General features: G+C 39.7%; 1 protein-coding gene across 1 annotated transcript; it reads right to left on the reverse strand.

Annotated features, from left to right (window-relative positions):
- Positions 1-1,836: 1,836 nt before the first annotated feature.
- On the reverse strand, positions 1,837-21,658 carry TMEM65 (transmembrane protein 65). The gene is made up of 7 exons (XM_034422261.3): positions 20,680-21,658; positions 9,125-9,169; positions 8,455-8,522; positions 7,644-7,698; positions 5,456-5,498; positions 4,121-4,226; positions 1,837-3,437 (listed from the first exon to the last, which is right to left on the reverse strand). The coding sequence occupies exons 1-7, from the start codon at positions 21,026-21,028 to the stop codon at positions 3,339-3,341; spliced, it is 765 nt and encodes a 254-aa protein (XP_034278152.1). The 5' UTR covers positions 21,029-21,658; the 3' UTR covers positions 1,837-3,338.
- Positions 21,659-23,287: the final 1,629 nt, after the last annotated feature.

The raw sequence follows: 23,287 nt of genomic DNA on the forward strand, positions 1-23,287 counted from the left end.
GGTGCCACATGAGAAACGTGGATTGTTGTAGAAGGCCAAATAAGGATTGTGAAGGTGCGTAGGCATGCATGCACACACATACTAAATTAAATCAAAATTGCAATCACTTTCAAAATAAAAGCAATCCAGTTGTATTGCATGCCTAGCACACACTTATATTTGATTTCTAATTTCCGATTAACCTCATGTGAACCCAACAGGGACAGCTAAAGGACTGGATGTGGCCCAGGGGCCATAAGATGCCCAGATATGCTGTATAGTATCAGATAAGTAGTTCATTTCTCTTTGTTAAAAATGTTTTCCATTTCAATAAATTGATACATAATAGCAACAAAATATAATCAAATGCACAAATGAAGATTAAGTTACATACTTCATGAACACAAAATACTGCTGCCCTATTGGATAGGTTTTGTTTTCTTGTGTAAAAAGACTGTTGTGCCCCATCAGTTTGTCAGCTCACATAAATGTATTGTCTAATTGAAGGATATTCCCAATTCCTTCAAATGGCACAACATAAAAGTTAAGCCAAAGGTTAGGAAAAAAGAAGCAAAATATTTCAACAGAAAATAAAAATAATAAAATGTGTACTTACCATTTATATGCAACTTCTTGAAACCAGAATGAAAATTCAATGTGAAACAAGGAATATATATTTAATAATGAATGCGAGTATTGGTGTAAAATTAATGCACTGAGCTACCAAAAATAATTGTATTTACTATTACATGTCCATGTCTGAACATTCTGAAGACAAACCGTTAATGAAAGGAATATTATTTAACCACCATACTAAGCTGGTTTATTAATCATGGTTTACTGAACAAACCAAACCACAAGAGCTGGTTGGTATAATAGCCGTGGTGGTGCAGTGGTTATAATGCAGTATTGCAGGCTAATTCTGCCCACTGCCAATAGTTCGAATCTCACCAGGCTCCAGGTTGACTCAGTCTTCTATCCTTCCGAGGTCTGTAAAATGAGGGTCCAGATTGTTGGGGACAAGATGCTGACTCTGTAAACCGCTTAGAGGGGGCTGTAAAGCATTGTGAAGCGCTATATAAGTCTAAGTGTTACTGAAATGTGTAAAGTAGCTTTGAAGAGATGTACAATTCTTGAACTTCAAAGGCCAAAAGATGCCTCAGGCCACACAGGAGTCTCCATAATATCGATCTACAAGTGTTATTTCATCATGTTTTTCCCTAGATCATGCAATGATAGCCCTCATTTTTCCAAAATGCTAAATGTACAGCATTAGAGCTTAGTGCTTTGTGTGTCTCAACCAATGTACATGTTTAGAGGCAAAGGGGAAACTAAAGGATTTCCATTTTTATTTCAAGCCCTTTTTTTCCACTATCTATCAAATTTTTATCTAGTTTCACCCAGAAAGTAAAGGTATATGCAGATGATAAGTAGTTTCACCCACTAGAAGGAATTATATGGAAGTTTAAGATGGGGATTGGGATTATTTAGAATAAGTGGTTGTATTTTTAGAATGATTTATAGAGGACCAGGGTAGGTTTCAATGTTGTTTCGCTACATTTTTGTGGGTGTTTAAAGCCAATCCAAATAATGTTCCCCAACTTGTTTTCCTTTTTCGGGATTGGTTCTTTCCTATATGAGCAATGGATTGCAGTGTTCCTCCAATGTAGTAATTTGTCAGTAATTTTAGCAGTGCAATTCTTGATATTGGCAGTTGGGAACTGCATGCGGGCCACCCTTTGCCAATTCTGACTTATTACAAAATTTCTAGACAGCAGAAGACGAGGCACCTGAATTGTTGTGATCAAACGTGCAATCAAATTTAGGTCTTTCAGTAAATACATTTCACTGGAAACGTCAGGTGAACAAATGGTCCTCTTTATTTAATAAAAACAAAATGCTTTAGAATATACCCACCACATAATCAAGAAAACATAATGCTCTTTAAGAAGTTTCAGTTCGTTTGAATACTGCACACTTAACTGCAAGCACAAGGCAAAATGAAAAGAAACCCTAGTAAATGAAAAGTAAACAAGTTTTATTTCTGCAAATTAAATTCTGCACAGACTAATCACTCGTCCAGACAGGATCAATTTTAGACCACCTGATTACCATTCTCCCCCACTGACATTCACAGACAAGGACACAAATATCATTACTCCTGAATTCCTAAAGCAGAAAAAACATGCAACAGTGGCAGAAATTTGTTTTACGGTAGAATCAGCGCATTTGGGGGGTAGGGGGGGGAGAGACAGCCATATATGTCAAGGCTTAATATTTTGCTGTATTTTCCTTCTAAACTCTCCTTTGCTCTCATCTTTGCCAACTGCTCCCCTTCACCCCCCCTCTTCTGTTTGGCATCATACCGGCTCAATTCTCTTCTGCATCCAACTTCTTTATCCCGTTTCAGAATGCCTTCAGATCAGGAATAGAGTTTGGCCCGATTAATATTATGTTTGTTTCTTGTTTAGAAAGGCAAACTAGATGGAAAGTTCATGGGTCGAGTGGAGACTAAGCCCGGTTTTCAAGTATACTATGGCAAAACAAACATGCACACAAATAATTCGGTGAGAATATTCGGTACTGGAAATCCGAGAATGAAGATGGCCAATACTTCTAAAGCATCTTGCAGAGGCAAGAGGCTTTAGACACTTTCCAAATTTGCTGCATTGCATGCGATCTATTACTGGCGATATCAACTTGTAGGGGTCGCTTTGATCTAAGCTGCCATCTGGGTAATTTAGTGACGCACTCTGTCTAGAGGGGGGGGGGACGACTCTGACCATAAAATGGGTCTGTACATTGGCCTTGCCAAAATATCTCTCCATCATTCCTTTCACAAGTCAACACTTGTTCTAACCGGCTTTGCTTCAGGCACCTGGGTACAAATATGGCCACAAGACAAATAAAAGCAAGAAAGTTATAGCATGGTATTTCCTAGGGCAGCTGTCAGCTAACTACACTAAAATCTGGAGCGGAAAATTTCATGGGTATCCAGGGGCAATTTGTGCCATGCGTTTCCGAAGGCTAAGAAAAATGCAAACCCAAAAGGTGTACACCGCATCAATGACAGGTAATTAAAGTTAACAATCCAGGTGAAGGAAACCAACAAAGAGGGAGATACGGTAAAGGTCAACCATCAGTGTTAAGTGAAATCGCATGTCAACGATTTACATTTAAAAAAAGGAAAAAACCCTTATAAAAAAGATGTTACTAAGACACAGCCACAATAAGTTAAGTGCTTCTGTAAAATAGCATGCTGCTTGTTATTGTCTCTAAATTCCTATATACTTGGACAGCATAGTTGTATATCTGAGGTACATTAGTTTATATATGTATAGATAAACATTGTAAAAAGGTTATTTTTTTCCATCCAGTTTTTTGTCTTCTTCATCTCCAAGGAAGAACAATGGAAACATTCCTAAAAGGCAGCCAATGGTCACTCCAATAGCTTTACCCTAAAAAAACAGGGGGTGGGGGGTGGGGGGGAAACAAAGAGAATGGGATGTTCATTTAGGATCAAATCCAATACTGAACATCCAATTAACATCACTTATGTACAGGTGGTCCTCGACTTACAATCACAATTGAGCCCAAAATTTCTGTTGTTAAGTGAGACATTTGTTAAGTGAATTTTGCCCCATTTTACGACCTTTCTTGCCATAGTTATTAAGTGAATCACTGCAGCTGATAAGTTAGCCAGAAGAAGTGAATCTGTCTTCCCCATTGACTTTACTTGTCAGAAGGTCACAAAAGGGGATCCCGTGACCTTGGGACACAGCAGCGGTCGTAAGTACGAAGCAGTTGCTTTGCCAAGCACCTGAATTTTGATCACATGATAACAGGGCTGCTGCAAAGGTTGCAACTTTGAAAAACGGTTATAAAGTCATACTTTAGTTTTCAGATTAGCTCATAATTTTGCACAGGAAATAACATGCAATTAAGTAGATTTGAATTCCTCTTGTTAGAATCAGTTTGATGCAGATTATGGTGCGTAATAATCTACACTAAAAGATTCAGTTTCTATTTTTATCCCCACATAATTGGTATCCAAATTCTAGTGCTTAGGCAATATCGAAGTTGCTATTTTTCTCTGTCTTGGTTTCCCCTTGTGCTCTCATCCATAAATACACATACTCACCAAGTGTGCACTAACACGTGTTTGCCACATATCAGCTTGTTTGGGGGTGAGATCGGGAATTGAAAGGCCCAATCTGGAGGCCATAGCTTCAACGTAGCCTGCAAGACTTGGGAGAAAAAATACAAATACATTGAGCACATGAATCTCTGAAACAGACCAATTTTGCTTAATTTTGATTAAGTGTAGAAAATTAAAGTTCTGCAATGACAACCCACTATATAATAGAAAAGGGAGCATTTTAAATCTTGAATGTAATATTGTTTTTAATGATTTGTAAGTGCATAAACGTTCTAATTTAGGCATAGAATAGGTGGCAAAAACTGAAACTCCTTCCTTTCCACTTTGAGCATTTTAATCATTCTTGCCTTTTAAAAAATGCTTAATGTGAAATATTTTTGTTTTGAATCATTATATTCTTATATCATGCTAAATTTATTAAACCTCCTTAAATGCCCAATTTTCCCTGGAAAAGCAGAATATAAATTTAATAAAAACACAGTTCCCTGCTAGATGATTCTTTGGGTAATATTACAATGTCAACTCCTGAAGTTCCCATTCTTCTTCACATAAACATCTATTCTTACCTGATTTGAGAACTGGGTAAGAATTCAAAACAGGAGGAGGAAATATGAACTTAACCGAAGGCAGTAGGCACGACTAATCTATGAAGTTACACCCTTTGCTCCAACACCCTAACTTGAATTGGAGTTCCAGCTTATAGTACTCTGTAGCAGCCTATCCTCAAATCCCAATAAATAGTCCTCGATTTACAACTGTTCATGTAGTGACCGTCCAAAGTTACAAAGGCACTGAAAAAAGTGACTTATGAGCGTTTTTCATGGTTATGAACTTTGCAGCATCCCCATAATCAAAATTCAGATGCTTGGCAACTGGTTCACATTTATGACCTTTGCTGTGTCCCAAGGTCGTGTGATTATCTTTTGTGACCTTCTGACGAGCAAAATCAATGGGGAAGCCAGATTCACTTAACAACCGTGTCACTAACTTATCAACTGTGATGATTCCCTTAACCGCTGTGGCAAGAAAGGTCGTAAAATAGGACAAAACTCACTCAACGAATGTCTCACTTAACAACAGAAATTTTGGGCTCCATTGTGGCTGTAAGTCGAGGACTACCTCTATATCAAAATTAAAAAACATGAGGGAACGTGCAAAACATGTCCATGTTCAAATCAGGTTGTTAGTTACTCAAAGTGTTATGGTGCTTTTCCAGCTATCATTCTGAGCTAAGACTAGCAAGGCATTTTCAGCTTCAAATGGTTCTATTATAGAAAAATACTGCAGGTTCATGAAAAAATATATAATTAAACTTACCCCAATCCAGCTAAGTCTGAGACAAGATTTCCCAAGGCAGCAGCTGGATAGTTGGAAAATTACAGTATTATATAAATTAGTAACACTGCAGAAATACCCAGAACATGTTTTATAACCATATTATTGCTTAAAACTAAAATTCTTCTGAAGATTGTTATTGGATATATTTATATACCTCACAGAAGCCGCTTTTCAACATAGTGTAAAAATATAACATCAATCAATCAGCCGTCATGAAAATTAAAAAAAAAAAGTATGAGAACATCACAAATTTATTTAGCAGGGGAATTTACAAAATTTTCAGTAATTAGTCATGGTTGATCCTGAGGAGCATAAACACTTCTAGGTTATTGTTATTAAAACTAAAGCAGCTGTCTCAGATTTTATTTTTTATTTTTTTGGTACTCAGAGAATCTGAAACACAGTCCTCAAAAGAGGAACCTGAGGAAAAAAATTCTTTTAAATGGGCAATTCCTAAGAAGGGGTTTTAAATCAAAAAAAGGACTTTGATTTCAGCCCAGAAACAACTTGGAAACCAGGGAAATTAATATAACGATATAAATTGTAAAGTACTTAATGTCTCACAATGACTCTACCTCCATTCTCCACTCTTTAGTATAAATATGTATGTATGATTAGCTCAAACTAGAAATGAAGCCTCAATAAAGCTACGTGTTATTTTCTTCAGGTATTCCCCTGGCCTCTATGAGAAGGGAATGCTGATATGACAGATCTTTAATCTGCTCCAACAATATACTGTTTATATTCTCTAGAGCCATGATGGCAAACCTATGGCCCTCTCTGTGGGCACGTGAGCCGTCGCCACAGTTCAGCTCCGCCGCACATGAGTGGGTGCCTCCCACTGACCAGCTGGTCTTCGGGTCTCTGCTGCACATGCGTGTAGGGATGGGACACATGCGGGGGGCCTCGTGCGCATGCGTTGGGGAGATGGAGCACACGCAGGGGCCATGCATACATGCACAGGGGGAGGGACATGTGAGGGGGGCACACACGCATGCATGGGGTGGGGCACATGTGGGGCCTGCACATGCATGCGCGGGGTGCATGGGCAGAGACCGCACAAACATTGGATTTTGGGGTTCAGGCATGAGTGCATTCGTGTGCGTGCACGCACTTTGGGCACTCGGTCCGGAAAAAGTTAGCCATCACTGCTTTAGAACAAGATGATGACAAACTTTGATCTACAATAAACTAATATTCAATTTAAAACTAAGTACAGTAGTGTTTATTGTATTTGAAAGAAAGCATATTCTATTTCTCAAAATTATATCAAACTTTCAGAAGTCAAAGTATGGAATAACAACACGTAAAAGATAAAACAAATTTCTTCAAAAGCTGGAAGCAAAATGAGGAGGCCAATTCTTCATATGGAGAGTCTGGGTATATATACTGTATCGCACTAAACCAGACTGTAACAGCAGACTTAGCCAAAATCCAACATCACAACATGGCCTAATGCCAAGTGATTCATCCTTTATTAGCTTCTTTCCTCCAATAATACGTATTTTTCTTTTCCTCACTTTCCCACCCCCCCCCAACCCCCCTAAAAGCAAGAAGCAAGGTCTGCTTCTTTTCGAATGAATCGACAGTCGATCCATTGGTTGCAACAAGAATTGATCAACTGACTTGTCACCCGAGGCTGATACTGTAGGCTGGCTCAAAGTCTCCCAGCTGTTTTTCATGCCTAAAACAAAACCAGAATTCAGAGTCTCCTGGTTTCTACATTGGTGCCTTAGCCACTAAACCAAACCCTTGTTCAGACAGTAAGTCATAATTATTTCCCCTTTGCAAAAAAAAAAATAATATCCATACTCTTTCAATTACTTCTACAAAATAACACCCTCCCCCCCATATTTTTGTACCCATATAGGGAAACAGCACTCAGATACAGCTATTTTTTTAAAAGAGTAGAAATGCTATCTTATTTACAGATACTGTTTTCCCAAAATTGTGTTGGAAGAAGTAGAAGAAAAATATCAGGAAACTTCAGACAAAGATGGATGTGTTCCTAATTTTATCTCGTGAGAAAGGTTTCCACTGATGTTAAGCACATGCTTTCCTCAAACAGCAGCAAAGGGTTCTATGAATTTCACTGTGCACATAAACTTAAATGATAAATAAACAGCTATAAAAATCCACATAAACAGCAATGACCTTCATTACTTGCCTGCCATGGTAGAAATTCCAAACACAATCCCTATCGATAACTCTATCTGTGTGCCCTAAAAATAATAGAGAGTTTCATTATCACCCACACATTACGTAGACAACGCATCAGGAATCACTTGTAGGAAACAATGCAAGTGTAAAAAGAGGAAGGGGGCCCACCTGCTCACCAGTTCCTCTAGAACAGGGATGTCAAACTCATGGCCCGTGGGAGGGTTGTGCGCGGCCACCCTGAGCTCCGTTTTCACTGGCAGAGGGCTGCAGGAGGCTGTCGCGGCCAAAAACGGGGCCCGGGGGGCGCATGCGGCCCTCCCGGGCTCCGTTTTCACTGACAGAGAGATAGCAAAACAAACTAAAAACAAAACAAAAGGAGAAATGTTTCTCCTTTTGCAATTCATGCAAGAAAGGACAGGAAAGAAGAAAGGGAAAGAGGAAAGACAGCAAGGAAGGAAAAATAAGGAAAGAGGGGAAGGAAGAAGAAAGGAGAGGGAGGGAGGAAGGGAGGAAGGGAGATTATAATGAGTGAGGGAGGGTCTGAGGGAAGTCCTGCCTTAGTACTGGCCACCACAGGTGACATCAAGGTGGCCACGCCCACCTCCCCACCCACCCACCCCCGAGGTCAAACACAACCCTGATGCGGCCCTCAATGAAATTGAGCTTGACACTACTGCTCTAGAAGACCCCAAAGCAATATGCATTTTACTGCATTGGTATAATGGTGTGTTAAAGCAGAATTGAAAGTAGCAATGCTGCATTGCTGCAATACTAGAAATATTTCAGTATATATAAAGATTGGTATCAAGATGACTTACCGCAGCAATCATAATGGCGTTATCAAAAAATCCAAAGCCTACAAAAGGTACTGCATTGTGGAAGAACACTAGAACAAAAAACAATGTTTTAAGTGTTTGAATCGCCATTTGCAATTATATCAAATAATATGGCAGTGTGTTATTTATCCAAATAAGGGCTGAACTGTGCTTAAAATCCCAAGCACGTCACTCTGTTTCTATAAATAACCCAAACCAGAAGGGTCTTTTCCTAGTCTCTTGAATACAACTAACCACCAGCAATTTGTATGCCGCGATCGCCAATGCCAAAGTGACTATCTCTGAAAGGCCAGATCCATTCTGAGTACTTTCTAGATAATTCCATCTGCAGTAGGGTGACGCAGGGGAAAAAGCAGCACATACATAGAGGAATCAGTGACAGTCACTGGTGGAATTGCTCTGGACACAAGGGATGTTAGCCAATCTGTAACTGGGAGAGAGAGAAATGAGGAAGAATTCAAGAGATCCTCATCAGAGCAGACTCTCTGGTAGACCTTGAACTAGCAGGGCTAATAGTGTCCCCCCAAAAGTGAAAAGTAACAGCCAAATACTAAGAGTGGCAAAGCACTGCCGTTCTTGGAGGCTTTCAATTCCCTAATCATCTGATTTATTTGTTTTTTTAAAAAAATACAAAATAGACATAAGCATTTACCATGTTTCAGTTGTCCAGTGGATGGTGGTGCAACCTCCAGCTTCTCTAAATTTAAAGAAAGGAATCTATAAGCATAGACATATTTGGCTAGTTATTTTATACACAGCAGTGTGAACACGTAAAATAATAATTCTGATGAAAAAAATATAGGTAAGGTAGATTCTCCACGAACTTCATTGGAATTTTTAAAAAACCTGTCCCTTCAAGTCACTAAATATGACACAACAATTTTCTTAACTTTGTTATCACTACAATAAATGTCCCACAATTTAAAACGGTTTATCGTATTCAAGGAATGGGCAGACTTTGAAAAAAAAAATCATTTATATTTTCATTATCTAGATAAAACCCATCCTTAGCCAGGAAAGGCAGAACTACTTTGACATCTGAACCAGCACTATAAAAAAATCTTAAACTGGCCAGAATGATTTTGTAACATTAGTTTATGGCTATGAAACAGTTCCATGACAGAAATCTTCATCAATTTCCACTGACTTCAAGGATTACTCAGGAAATAAAAATTGATTTAATTAACAATGAAAAATTGCTTAAGCAGTAGTTCACCAAAAATTGGCAGCGTAACTACTATTCAGCAGCCATAAATAGAGAATTAAGGATGTCATGAGGAGATATCTGGCAACCATATGGTAAAATTTATGTAATTTTATGAAGTTTAAGGTTTGTGGGTTATTAAATAAAGATTTTAATTTTTTTTGCCATGTGTAGTATATTTCTATTTAAGCGGCTTAGATTCTCTTGACTGAAACAATATACAGACATACACCCTAAATCTATTTTTTTGTGATAAGCGACCTATAGGTAGTTGATTATGATTTAACAAAAGCATTGATCATTGTTGGCAAAGAATTACGGCAAATGGATATCATTTAATCATGTTTCAAACAAGTCAGGTGTCATGGGTAACATTAAGTTATGACTCCTGGTTTGCAAATCACGGTGGCTGCATTCCCAAATCACATTCAACAAGACCCAGAGTCCATTACAGTTTTGAGTAATGTGCACACACAATAATATATTGCATCAAAATTCGCTCTTACTGGTGACTATTTAGCACAATCTAACCTGTTTCTCCATGCAAAGCTCCTGGAGTAAGGGGGGAAATAGAAACAATACAAGGCAAAATAAATATATGCCAGTTCAGAGCCTCTGAGAGAATGATGACCTGACATAAAGAAATCTACGTAGACAGAATGAAGGATTTTATCTTCCCCGAGTTTACCTTCTGTGTCTCAAATCTGTTATTATTTCAGAGTATATAAATATGTATTCCTTTTCCAATCTGTCTGTTAAGGCAAAGCCAGAAAGTCGCTTGATGGTGAGAATCTTAAATGCATTACAAAAAGGCATTTTTTTCCCTCTTTGTACAAACATTTTATTCAAGAATCCTTTAAAAATGGCACAGTACGATAAAAGATGTTTGCACTGCTGGATAAAAGGCACAGGAATCAAATCAATATTTTATCCTTATTTCAATAAGTGGGATATTCTCTCATAAACAGATTATGAGAACAAAGGCTTCAATTGAATGTTTCATTTGCAGGTTTTACATGAATATGCAAATATTTATCAAAACATACTTTTATCAGTAACTTCCTGCCTTTGGCCTCATTAATGCAAAAAAGTGGTTATCATTTAAACATGGATAAAAAATCCCAGGAGCTCAGATATGTACTTTCCTGTGTAATATTAAATATTAAAACTAACCCACATTCAAAATGTATAAATAAATGTATCATCTTCTATAATGTTTTCAACCTTTCTTACAAGTAGTCCTTGACTTATGACCACAATTGGGATTGGAACTTCCTTAGCTAAGTGATGCAGTCCCTTAAGTGAATCATGCTTGATTTTATGACCTTTTTTGCTGCAGTCATTAAGCGAACCTGGCTTCCCCCATTGATTTTGCCTGTTGTAAATAGCAATACCACTTAGACGTATATATCGCTTCACAGTGTTTTTATAGCACTCTCTAAGTGGTTCACAGAGTCAGCACATTGCCCCACAACAATCTGAGTCCTCATTTCACCCACCTTGGAAGGATGGGAGACTGAGTCAACCTTGAGCCAGTGAGAATTGAACTGCTGGCAGTAGTCAGAGTTAGCCTGCAATACTGCATTCTAACCACTGCATTACCACAGTTCCAGAAACCCTCTGGAAAGGTTGCAAATGGCAATCATATGATCCCAGGACACTGCAACCATTGTAAATACATGCCATTTGCCAATTGTCCAAATTCTGATTACCTGAAAGTAGGGATGCTGCAATGGTCGTGTAAGGACTGGTCATAAATCATTTTTTTCAGCATCATCACAACTTCGAACTGTTGTTAAACAAATGACTGTTAAGTCAAAGACTACCCGTATTTTTTATTTTTATTTTATTTTTTGCTTTAATTTATATGCCGCCCTTCTCCGAAGACTCAGGGCGGCTTACAATGCGTTAAGCAATAGCCTTCATACTTTTGTATATTTATACAAAGTCAGCTTATTGCCCCCACAATCTGGGTCCTCATTTCACCTACCTTTGAAAGGATGGAAGGCTGAGTCAACCTTGAGCCTGGTGAGATTTGAACTTGCAGTAATTGCAAGCAGCAGATGTTAATAACAGTGCTTAGTCCACTGTACTACAGGCTTTTCTCTTCCATTGTGTGCTACAATCACAACAACTCCTGGTAATGGTTTGGTATTATACCAGAACTTATGAACTATAGCTTGCATTTGTGTTGGATCAGTAAATGGAGGGGGAAAAATAAGGACATGCTTGTATTAAGTTGTGAACCATTTTTTTCTGGGTCATCCACATTTGAATCATGCTTTGTCTGGAACACATGCTGAAAAATGTAAGAAAATTATCAGATGGGCAGGATTACCTTGATTGGGGGAAAAAAGGATAAATGATGTAAGACTTTCCATTCATAAAAAAATAACACATCAGAAATGAATGAAATTTCAGCCAGTGCAGAAAAAATAGGCAAAGAAAAGCAGCTGTTTTCATCATTACTGCAATAATTGAAGGCCAACTTTCTTCATATGAAGAAAGTGCCAGAAGCACTTTCTTCATATGAAATCATATATGTAATTAATTTCCACAAGTTACAATTACAACAATCGTTTCTTTCAAATGCAAAAGAGCAGATTAAGCCACTTGGGCGAGTTTCTAAATCTCATGCAAAAAAACTCTGTGCCAAACGCCTCTTCAAATATATCTTTTAGAGTAATAATATTAATAAAATAAAGACAATCTTGGAAGCAAGCAAGCAGCAGAAAAAGACTGCTGTTCTCAGGCTTCAACTAGTTATTACAAACAGTTATTACAAGCAGGGCTTCATAACAAAATGACAAATTATTTGGTCTGACTGGGGAGTATTTTTCAAATCATGGTTTGCTATTACATCCAGACAAGACAAAGATGTCAAAATGTCCTAAATTAAACTGAAAATAACCCATAGTAAAACATATGTTAGAGGGCCTTATCAGAATGTATAAGCTTTTCAGACCATTCTCACTTCATCTAAACTAATGTACCTGCTTAAAACACTAATGTAAGTCCTTTAATTAAAGTGGGATCAGTTTAAACTAAACTGCAAATTTTAATTTAGATCAGTTCAGCAGTTACGGTAATTAGGATAATTTTTATTTTAGAAGCAAAAGTCCTCATCTTCTGTTACTCTGAAAGAAATCAAATGCTGATGCAGACAGAATTAACCAAAAGCATTTATATCAGAACATGCCAGATCATTTGATGGGGGAAACATTAGTAAGTTCATGTACGGTTATTATATGACCAGCACCATTTACTCACATCATGCCTTATTTATCAACAAATAGCAAAATTTACTGTACCCAAAGCCCTAGGTATTTCTGCTGATGCTACCTGTTTCACTGACATCTTAAAGGGTACCAGCGGTTTAGGAAATCTGGATGCTAAAAAGTTTTCATATAAAAGAAACATCACATTATTTTACTTTCAGCTGAACATTTTAAATTTTCATTATTCAAATCTAGAATCCCAAGTTTATTTATTTAGAAGAAACAGTAAGAGTCACGGATTTTAATGGATATTACTTCCTTATAAATACTGTTTATCTTGCATCCTCTCACTGTGTCACTAATGGAATTTACTCTGTAGGATGGAACATTAAACTGAAAGTGAACCTTCACTCCACCTTCACCAAATTAAATATGTAACCATATTCTCACTTACTCTGGTCCACTGCACTTCATAAAAACATGTGAACAAACATGAATTCTCATGCAAAAAAACTGAAATATTTGTGATTTGCAACAGGGAAGCAGCTTAGTTGACAGTGAAGATTTTCTGACTTGAATTCTAAGGCAGTATTAGTTCATTACTAAAATAAAACACAATCAATGGCAGTACATTTTTTCCCCATGCTTCCAACCCAAGTGATGATGGGATATTTTTACGCACCATTTTCAGTCCCACCAAGGCATCATAGACTGAGTCCCAGTATCCTGTGGTTTTCCTTACCAATGCCGTTCTTGCAATGAACAACTCATGCAACAATCAATCCACCATTCAACTGAGCAACAGTGTAGGGCAAAAAACTGCTACCCAACAAAATCGACACACCAAGGGTACCTCAGAGCTTGATGCTCTCACCACATCAGTTTTACATGTATATGAGGCCACTGAGTAAATCCATTTGCTGATTCAAGGTCAACTAACACCAATATGCTTTTTATGTATCTTGTCCTTTAACTGGACAAGCAATGCTGTTATAATCCCAATGCTTAGACCAAGGTTGTCAAACTTGTGGCCCATGGACCAGATGCGTCACATGCCCACCCCTGGTTTAGCAAAGGTGGGGGGGGACTCGCGATACATCACGTGACAACAACGGGGGTTTCAGAGGCTTTTTTTTCAGCCTCTGAAACCTCCATTTCAGAGGCTAGGTTGGGCAGGGCTACATGTGGTGTATAAGACGCACCCAAATTTTCACCCTCTTTTAGGGGGGGGGAAAGGTGCATCTTATATTCCAAAAAATATGGTATATATGTTTAAATGCCTTGAGTTGCTGGGGATTAGGATTTGATCAAATAACAAAAAATATTCAAGCAGCCAAAACAATTTTGCCTGCAATTCTAAGTTGAAAATTATTTAGCCGTGCAAATCAATAGGCAGTACGAGTACAACAGTGCTGTGGTGGCACTGCAGCGATCACAACTTTGTTAATAGAACTGGTGTAAAGGTCCTTGAAATTTCAATTACATGGGAGTAATGGGTCCCAGATTTTGAATGCATTTTTAAATTAGCGGATTGGAGGTAACCAAATTCAAAAAAAAAATTGGGCTACGGTGTAATTGAAAGTTACAGACAGACAGGAGAGTGGTAGATATATGTAATCTTTTTTTGTCTTTCTTAGTGACCTGTAATTCAGAACAAATGCAAAGGTCATGAATGGGCAGGCATTCTTGATCCCTATTCAATGACAGACCTGTCTGATATTCAGTCCACTCTTCACTTTAGACATGGAATCAATATCTTCAGAGAGGTTGGTGAATGCCTCATGTCATTACAAAGCCCTCCCTTAAAGATGAGAGAAAAATTGTTTCTCTTTTATAAAAGGCAGAAACCGGCACAAAAGACTAAGAAGACAAGGCAGGCCACTTTTCATCTCCCCAGCAGCCTCAGAATTGGCTAACTGGCATTGTAAAGGGGAAAATCTGACTTGGGAACAGCAGTTGGTATGAAGTGAATGAATCAGCAATTGCTTACATGCGAAAAAAAAATACCAAGGAGAACATGAAATTTTAGGTGGCATCAGTAGTAGTTCCCAAACTGCAGGAAACACTTTTTTTCCATTTCATTTTCCATGAGTTCACAGAGTTTGTAACTGACTTTGAAAAGTCAAGTAAATGGAAACAAAGACGGAGGAGAATAATAAGGATGATTTATAGTCTGGAAACTAAGTCTTATGTTGTACTTTTTAGGTACTTAAAGAATTTTCATTCTGAAGCGCCAGACAGAACATCATTCCAAGACATGAGATAATAAAGTTACAGGAAGAAATGTTTCAGTTGCATGTTGGCAAAAAACTTGTAGCAGTAATTTGTCAACAAGTCCACAAGGCAAACAGGTGTTTTCGCTTCCTGCCAGCAGGCCAGCAACAACTATCAATTTTACTGGCAAATATTTGGATTTAAAAAGCCCAGACTACAAACTAGAGAATCCTCCTCAAATATTGTCCCATCACAGTCTTTAGAGAATAGAACTTCAATTTCCGGATGGAATATGAATTCGTAAGAATTCTATGTAAATACATACTGCACTTTATAAACTCTTATTGTGAAGCTGTATTCTCGTGGTTTTTATTTCTGGTATTTTTTATTTCTGGTAAAATAATAACCCCAGTCTCCCTACAATGTTTATGATGCGATGGAAAGTTTCCAGAAAGACTTTGGACAATAATTAGCTGCAAGATCTGTGATCTGCATGTATTCTAAGTCAATGGTGTCCAACCTTGGCAAGTTTAAAACTGTGGATTTCAACTCGCAGAATTCCCCAATCATCCCAGGAGAATTCTGGGAGTTGAAGTCCACAAGTCTTAAAGTTGCCAAGGTTGGATACCTCTGAAGCAAGTGATATGTTTTTGCAAGTTGGAATAGTAAAGCTCTGTAGTTTTCTACATTATTCTTTGTAGTTTGACATTATTTTTTGTAATTCTTTGTAATATCTGTAATATGGTATGATAATATGGTATGTGGATTTGTGTAGCATTTAATATCTGTTAATCTAGCATGATTGATATCACATAATTACTATAACTTAATATAAAAAGAATTTTGTCTGATTATGCTTTGAATAATTTTTTTAAACCAACGTAAGGGACACTTGTATCTGCAATCAAAATTTCTATTTCTGAGTTGCTACCATGTCCTCCCATATAACACCTTTTTCAGGAAAGCTGTTCAACTGTTCCTATTTTTATGCCTGTATGTTATATAAGCCATTTATTGGCTAATCCAAGTCTTCGTTTCATCTATTTTAATAAATTCTGCTTTACTTTGAGAGAAAATTATGGAAACTGTTTTACACTTGAAAAATTTATGACCTACTTTGATTCCTCCATGTAAATGTACCAAAGGATTACAGTGGTACAACATTAAAGCACAGATCACTGAATCAAATCTAGTTATAGAAAGAAATCTTCCAGCAACTATTAGTACTCTGTTTCCAGGAACATTACTGAATTATTGTGATACTTCGGAATAATGGAAGCATAAAAGCAAATGTTTTGATTTTCTACTACACAAAATTCTATTCAAAATCGTAACTGTGTCAATTTATCAAGCCCCATAGTTTCGAAGCGAAGCATGGGTATATCCAGCTAGTACCGAAAGACTGAGGGCTTACTGCAGTTTCAAATACTGACAGGGTGAAACCCCAAAACAACATTTCTAGATCACTGCGAATGAAAAATATTCATAAAAAAACAAATGCGGACTTTCCAGCACAGAGAAGGTACACGACTGAGGCAAAATCAGACACATTTTTTTTAGCAGAACTGATTTACTGCTAGCTGTCTTCTAGGGTATTCAAAAAAGTTTTATTCCAGCACCTTTGTTGCATATTTTCTCACTAAGGAAAGTGTGAGGAAACATATAACAGAAGTGCTGAAATGAAAGCCCTCTGAACAGGCAATAGCAACTATAAATCACAACAATCCACTAAAAAATAGCAACATGCACATTGCAATGCATCATACAAATTATGCACTTGCTGCTTGGTACCTGATAGAAGTTTCAATATTTGTGTCCATTGTCTCACAACCCACAAACACCCATTTAAATAGGTTTCAGACTGGCAGCATATTAGCAAAAACTTGCAGGTGGGATTTTAAACTCTAGGAAAATTACTTAAACATTCTAGTTTAAAAAGAGAGTAATTAAGAGAATAAGAACACATAAACATACAGGAAGGAGATGGAAAGTATTTCTTCTATTGAGCATTCCTCCAAGACTTAATAATAATACACCAGTCTCTTATCCCCCAGGCTAGGAACAGTTCAAGCCATTTAATTCCTTCAAGGACACCATTATATGGATCAAGGTCAAATGCAAGCAACTTCCTAAATACATAAAATACAAAACTTGGGCATAATATCTTGCAGTTAATAGTTTGTAACAGATGAAGATAAAAAAGCAAAGCAAGCAGTTTTGATATTTTCCATTTCAAAGGTTGACATAGCTGAAGAACCGCTCTGAATTTATCAGCTGGCTGACAGCTGTCATTTTTTTTTTAAGAGTGAAAAATCAATGTGAAAATAATAGTAGACTCATAGCTACTTTAGACTTCAGCACAATCACACGCATGCAGACTGAAACTCATAATTAGCTGTCCATTTGTTTTGGAAAAAGCTGAGTGGGCATTATTTGCACTATGGTGCAACTCACATACGTAACTGGCAATTTAATGCAATTGCTCATAGTTAAGCTTAGTTCACACACCATGCTATGCCAGTATTTGCTTTAACCAACATGTTGACTATTTTATTTATAATCCTAATCTATAAATCAATGGTTTGATATCAATATCAGGCTATTTCAAAGTGAAGCAAATTACATTAAGCAAGATTTAGCATGAGGTGTGAACACAACCTAAGTACTTTGACATTGGAAATATCTACACATTTTGCAAAAACAAAGTTGTTCATTTTAAGATGCCATTAGACTATCTTTGCTACATTACACTAACACAGCTTAGGGGTATGAATTACTATTGATTCTATTGATATAATTGTTCTAGGAAAAACAAAAGGAATTACAGGTAGTCCTTGACTTACCACCATTCATTTAGTGATCAAAGTTACAACAGGATTGAAAAAACTGACTTACCCCACACCACATGATCAAAATTTGCTTGGAAACCAGTATTTTTTTATGATGGTTGCAGCATCACAGAGTCATGTGATTACCATTTGCAACCTTCCCAGCCGGCTTCTGACAAGCAAAGTTAATGGGATAAACCAGATTTGCTTAATGACCACCTGATTCACTTAATAACTGCAATGATTTGCTTAACCACCGTGGCGAAAAGGTCATAAAATGCAGTGCAACTCACTGAAAAACTGCCTGGCTTAGCAATGGAAATTTTGGGCCCAATTGTGGTTGTAAATCAAGAAGTACCTGTATTCCTCCACATCACATAATTTTTACATGAAGGATGTGCAATCTTCTCTAGATAGAACATCATATATGTATTATATATGTATAATACGGCAGCTCTCTTAAAGTTCCACTGAGACATGTGCATCTGTTAGCTGCTAATTACAAACTGCCAATTAGCAAAAAAAAAATGCTAGGAGTAACTGATATTAGCAACTGTATTATCACAATGCAATGCAACATGGTTATTTAGTACCACTCTACAGAAGTATGCCTCCTTCCTAGTTTTATCAAGGCTACGTTATTGAAGAAAGTTGTAGTTTACATAGACTTTCAGAAAAAATAGTAAATCAACTGATTATATTTGAGGGAGAACCACAATCAACACTGATAATGAACGTGAACACTCAGGTGTTTTGAATATACACATTATTCCTTTTTGGGGTGGGCAACATTATGCAGAGTGCAGGAAAAAAATAAGCCAAAGAAATTAAAGGTACACAAATTTTGGGTCAAAATACTTTCCCCTATATTTTTGTGCATATTTTAGTAACACTTGACAATATTCTTCAATATCCTAGCTCAAGTTTTTTAAAAATACCCCTGTTTGCTTTGGCTTTGATTCCTGACTGAAATTAAGCCAATTCTGTAAATACTCTAGATTGGTACCTGTTCAAGTTCCACAGCTTAAAACATCAACAAACCAATGGAGGCTCCATCAAAACATTGTGCTAAAAAGTTATCAGCCCCTGCATGCAAGCTGCAGTTGGACACTGTCAGGCACACCAATGAACCGTGAGACAGAACGGGAACAGAGGGATATGCACACTTGCTGAAGCGCCAGAAAAAAACTTTTAAAAATGGATGGAAACTAATCAAGGAGCGAACCAACCCAAAACTAAGGAGAAATTTCCTGACAAAACAATTAATCAGTGGAACAACTTGCCTTTAGAAGTTGTAGTGCTCCAACACTGGAGGGTTTTTAAAAAAGATTGGACAATCCTTTGAAATGGTATAGGATTTTTCCTGCTGGGGGGGGGAGAGGGGTTGGGTTGGAAAACCTTCAAGGTCCCTTCTCCAACTCTGTTACTCTATAGAAAAAACACTCCACAGTATTGAAAACACTCCACACCTCTAGAAATCATTGTTTTTGTTCTTTTTAATAAGAGAGACCTGCTGGAAGAGGCAATCAAAGTTGCACACAGCGAGTCTTCTTGCACCATAGTCTGAAACAGCTAAAGGAAAATATGAGAAGAGGCCATTCAGATATCACTTGGGGCACAGCAGGCGGTAAGGTAATACACTCATCCTGCCTGGGATTCAGCTGGAAAAGCAAGTAGCAAGCAAAAACAAAAAACAAAAAAACCACCCACAATTGCACGTGCCCAACCATCAGCTGCCGCGCACAGGGGGAGGGAGCAGAATATTTTCCTACAGCCAAAAATGCAGGCATGCACACGCCTATTCGAGATTTGGAAGCGTTGCCTTATTTCAATGCAAATAATAAGCGGAATTACAGGGTCCCAAGAGTCGCTGCATTACCCGGACTCCGGAATGGGACAACTCGCTGTAACCAACTCCTCACGGCCAACTGGAGTGGGAGGGAGGGATGTGGGTAAAACAACATACTGCGAGACAATTTAGCAATTCTATTTGAGTAAATTTCCAAAAAATATTTTAATTTTTGCCATTCGCATTTCACGCCGTCCCTCCTTTTGCATCCTTTTTTTTTTAAATTATCATCATGATTCCGTCCCACCACTGTATTTCTTAGATATGAGCGTTCCTTTTGTCCCGCAAGCGAGTTGTCCAAGCAGCAAATTGGCCGTGGGAAGTTGTCATAGACACACACACACAAAAAAAACCCGGACCCCGTTTGGTTAATTTGGATTTCCTAGGAAAAATCGCTAAAGCTTGGACTAGGCAGCTCAGACACTCAGCTTGTCGATCCGAAAGGTCGGCGGTTCGAATCCCTAGTACAGGTCTCCTGCGTGACAGCAGGGGATTGGACTAGATGACCTCCAAGGTCCCTTCCAACTCTGTTACTGTTAAAAGTCCTCAAGAACCCATGCCAACATTCCCAAATCGGTCTTTTTTCTTTTTTTTTTTTTTTTGGTTAGGTCTCCATCTCTGGGACTGGCTGCGCGCGTACACGTGTTTTACTCGACTTCCCAAGAATGCCAAGCCTTGCACGGGGGTTGCACGCCCGCCTCCCCTCCCCAAACCGCGCTTTCCAAAGCCGACGCTCTCGCTGACAACCCCCCCCCCACTTCCAAGAGATGCGTGTTCGCAATTATTTCCCCCCCCCCTTAAAAAAAAGCTGAGCCACAGCCAAAAGCGCGGTGCCCGGGGTCGGTTCACACGTGCACGGGGGGGGTGGAGGAGTGGGGGGGGTTTCCTCCTCACCCTGCGCGATGGCGATGGACTCGAAGCGGTGCAACTCCCTCAGCAGGCAGCTCCGCTCCGTCGAGTGGAGGCTGTAGATGAAGTCGCGGGCCCCCTGCGCCGTGTTGAGCGTCTCCATCGGCTCCTTCTTGGGGTGCGTGCCCAGCGGCCGCGGGGAGCCCAAGCAGGAGGCCGCGGCCGGCAACCACAGTCCGTCTTCTTCGGGCCGAGGGGCGCGTCGGAGGGCGCTGAGGCGCCGGCGGAGGAGCAAGAGGCAGCGGCAGCCGCCGAGGCGAGACGCCCGCCCTGAGGAACCGGCCGAGCTCAAACGCAGCGCCAACCGGCAGCTCAGCCACGTCGGCGACGACATGCCGCCCGCCGGTTCGGCTACCGGCGCTGGGAAGGAGAAGGGCGGCCACGCCCGGCCGCGGGGAAACCGGTGCTCATGAGTCTGTTCCCGAGCTTTTACTTGGCCGCGCCCTGCCCGGCGGTCCCGGCGACTCAGAGCCCGAGGTCGGCTCCGGCCAGCCGCCGCATCTCCCCTCAGGCAGCAACCGCGGCAGCGAAAAACTCCGCCTCACAGCTCCCGCCTCGCCTGTCAGGCGGGACTGAAAGGAGGGAGGTGGCCGGCCGGCGCCACGCAGGCGCACTGGCTTCAGCTTGCCACTGGCCGCGGCCCCGCCCCCCACGCCTTCCAACCAATGGGGAGAGAGAGAAGCCTTCTCTTTTCGTCTCCACCTTCTTCCCGCTGCTTCTAATTAGATGCGGGGAAGGATGAGGTTCCAGCCACGCCCACCTCCCTGCAGATCACCCCCCCCCCACCCCGGTTTGCTTCCTTTGATTATCATAGTTGGCTGCAAAAATCCGGGTGGCCGTTGAGCGGCAGCCCAAAACTCCAATTCCTGGCTCAATCTTGGGGTGATCCGGATCTTTGCAACCCAAATCAGACAACCTTCCCACCACCACTGCACCTTTCTCTCTTGCATGCTCCCTCTTGGGTGTGGTTCACCTTCACTCCTGCTGACTTCATGGAAACATCTGTATTATTTCGTTGGGAGCAGCCCAGATAATCTGCTAAAAATATAAAGGCGAAGTCTGCAAGCGGAGTGTGATTCACACATAGGGCCATGTATGTACTATATACATGTACTATAGGGGGCAGTGCTCAGCTCCGTTTGCAGGCCATGAAGCCAGCACACTCAAGATATTTCTGCTGGCATGTGGCCAATATCACAGAGCCCTGTGATATTCCCAGCAAAGTAGTGCCTATTTATCTACCCATATTTGCATGTTTTCCAACGGCTAGGTTGGCAGGAGCAAGGATCAGAGCTCACCCCATCGTGTGGCGCTTGGGTCTCGAACCTGGGCGGCTGGCTGACAGCCCAGTGTCTTAACCGCTAAGCCACCACACTGCCCACATGTAGGAAAGTGGTTTGTAATTTTTTTTTTCTTTCAGAAAGTTTTAATCTGGGAATGTACTAAAACAAGGTCTGTCTTTTTTCCTATCTCTTTAGAGTTTTTTGTTGTTAGTTGTGAAGTCGTGTCCGACCCATCGCGACCCCATGGATAACGTTCCTCCAGGCCTTCCTGTCCTCTACCATCCCTCGGAGTCCATTTAAGCTCATGCCTACTACTTCAATGACTCCATCCAGCCACCTCGTTCTCTGTCGTCCCCTTCTTCTTTTGCCCTCAATCTTTTTTTTTTAAGTTGTTCTAAATTAGTATCTTCTTTATACTATTACAAAGGGATCGTTTTTTGCTCTGTTGCAAACCTGGCTTTAATATGCTTTCTCCAATGAGGTATAGCTAAGCAATGTATCTCAGCCAAGCATTTTAATTGGTATAGCGTTCATATCTGCTTCTGTATTAGAAAATTGTTACAGCCATCTATCATTATGCCCCTTGGATAATAAGTTTTAAAATTCTGGGTTTTTAAAGTCATTGATTGTGTATGTAAGAGCCCACCCTGGTGTCCAATATGAGGAATAGCAGAACAGAAATATTTTATAAATAAATAAGGCATCACTTATATGTATTATAGAATCATAGGGCTGGCGGGGACCTTGGAGGTCTTCTAGTCCAACCCCCTGATCAAGGCAGGAGACTTTATTCCATCCCAGACAAATGGCTATCCAATCTTTTTCTGAAGACATCCTTTAAGGGAGCACCCACAATTCCGCATTCTTGATAGTTAAGTATGGAAGTGTGACTTGTATCTTCAAAGTGACACCACTATGTGCTTCTTCTCTCCATTATTTCAGGGATCTCCAACACAGGCTGTGGGAGAAATGGGCAAGCTCACACTTGTGTGTGTGGAAGGTGCTTTACACTTGTGCGCAAAGCTCTGCTCGCTTGTAAACTCCATTTCTGCACGAGGGCAGGTGCCACAACAGAAAAGGCTCTGTTTCAGGGCCCCACCAACTCAGACTCCGTAGCAGATGAGACCTTGAGTAGGCCTCTTCTGTTGAATTTAACAAGATGGGTAAATGCCATTGGATAGAGGCTGTCCCTCAAATACCCCAGCTCCAAGCCATGAAGGGCTTTATAAGTAGCCACTAGCATCTTGAATTGTATCCAGAGGCAGACCAGCAACCAATGCAGCTTGTGGCGCAAAGGTGTCATGTGTGCT

The sequence above is a fragment of the Pantherophis guttatus genome, chromosome 3, assembly GCF_059756535.1.
Source record: "Pantherophis guttatus breed Tessera chromosome 3, ASM5975653v1, whole genome shotgun sequence".
Classification (NCBI taxonomy): domain Eukaryota; kingdom Metazoa; phylum Chordata; class Lepidosauria; order Squamata; family Colubridae; genus Pantherophis; species Pantherophis guttatus.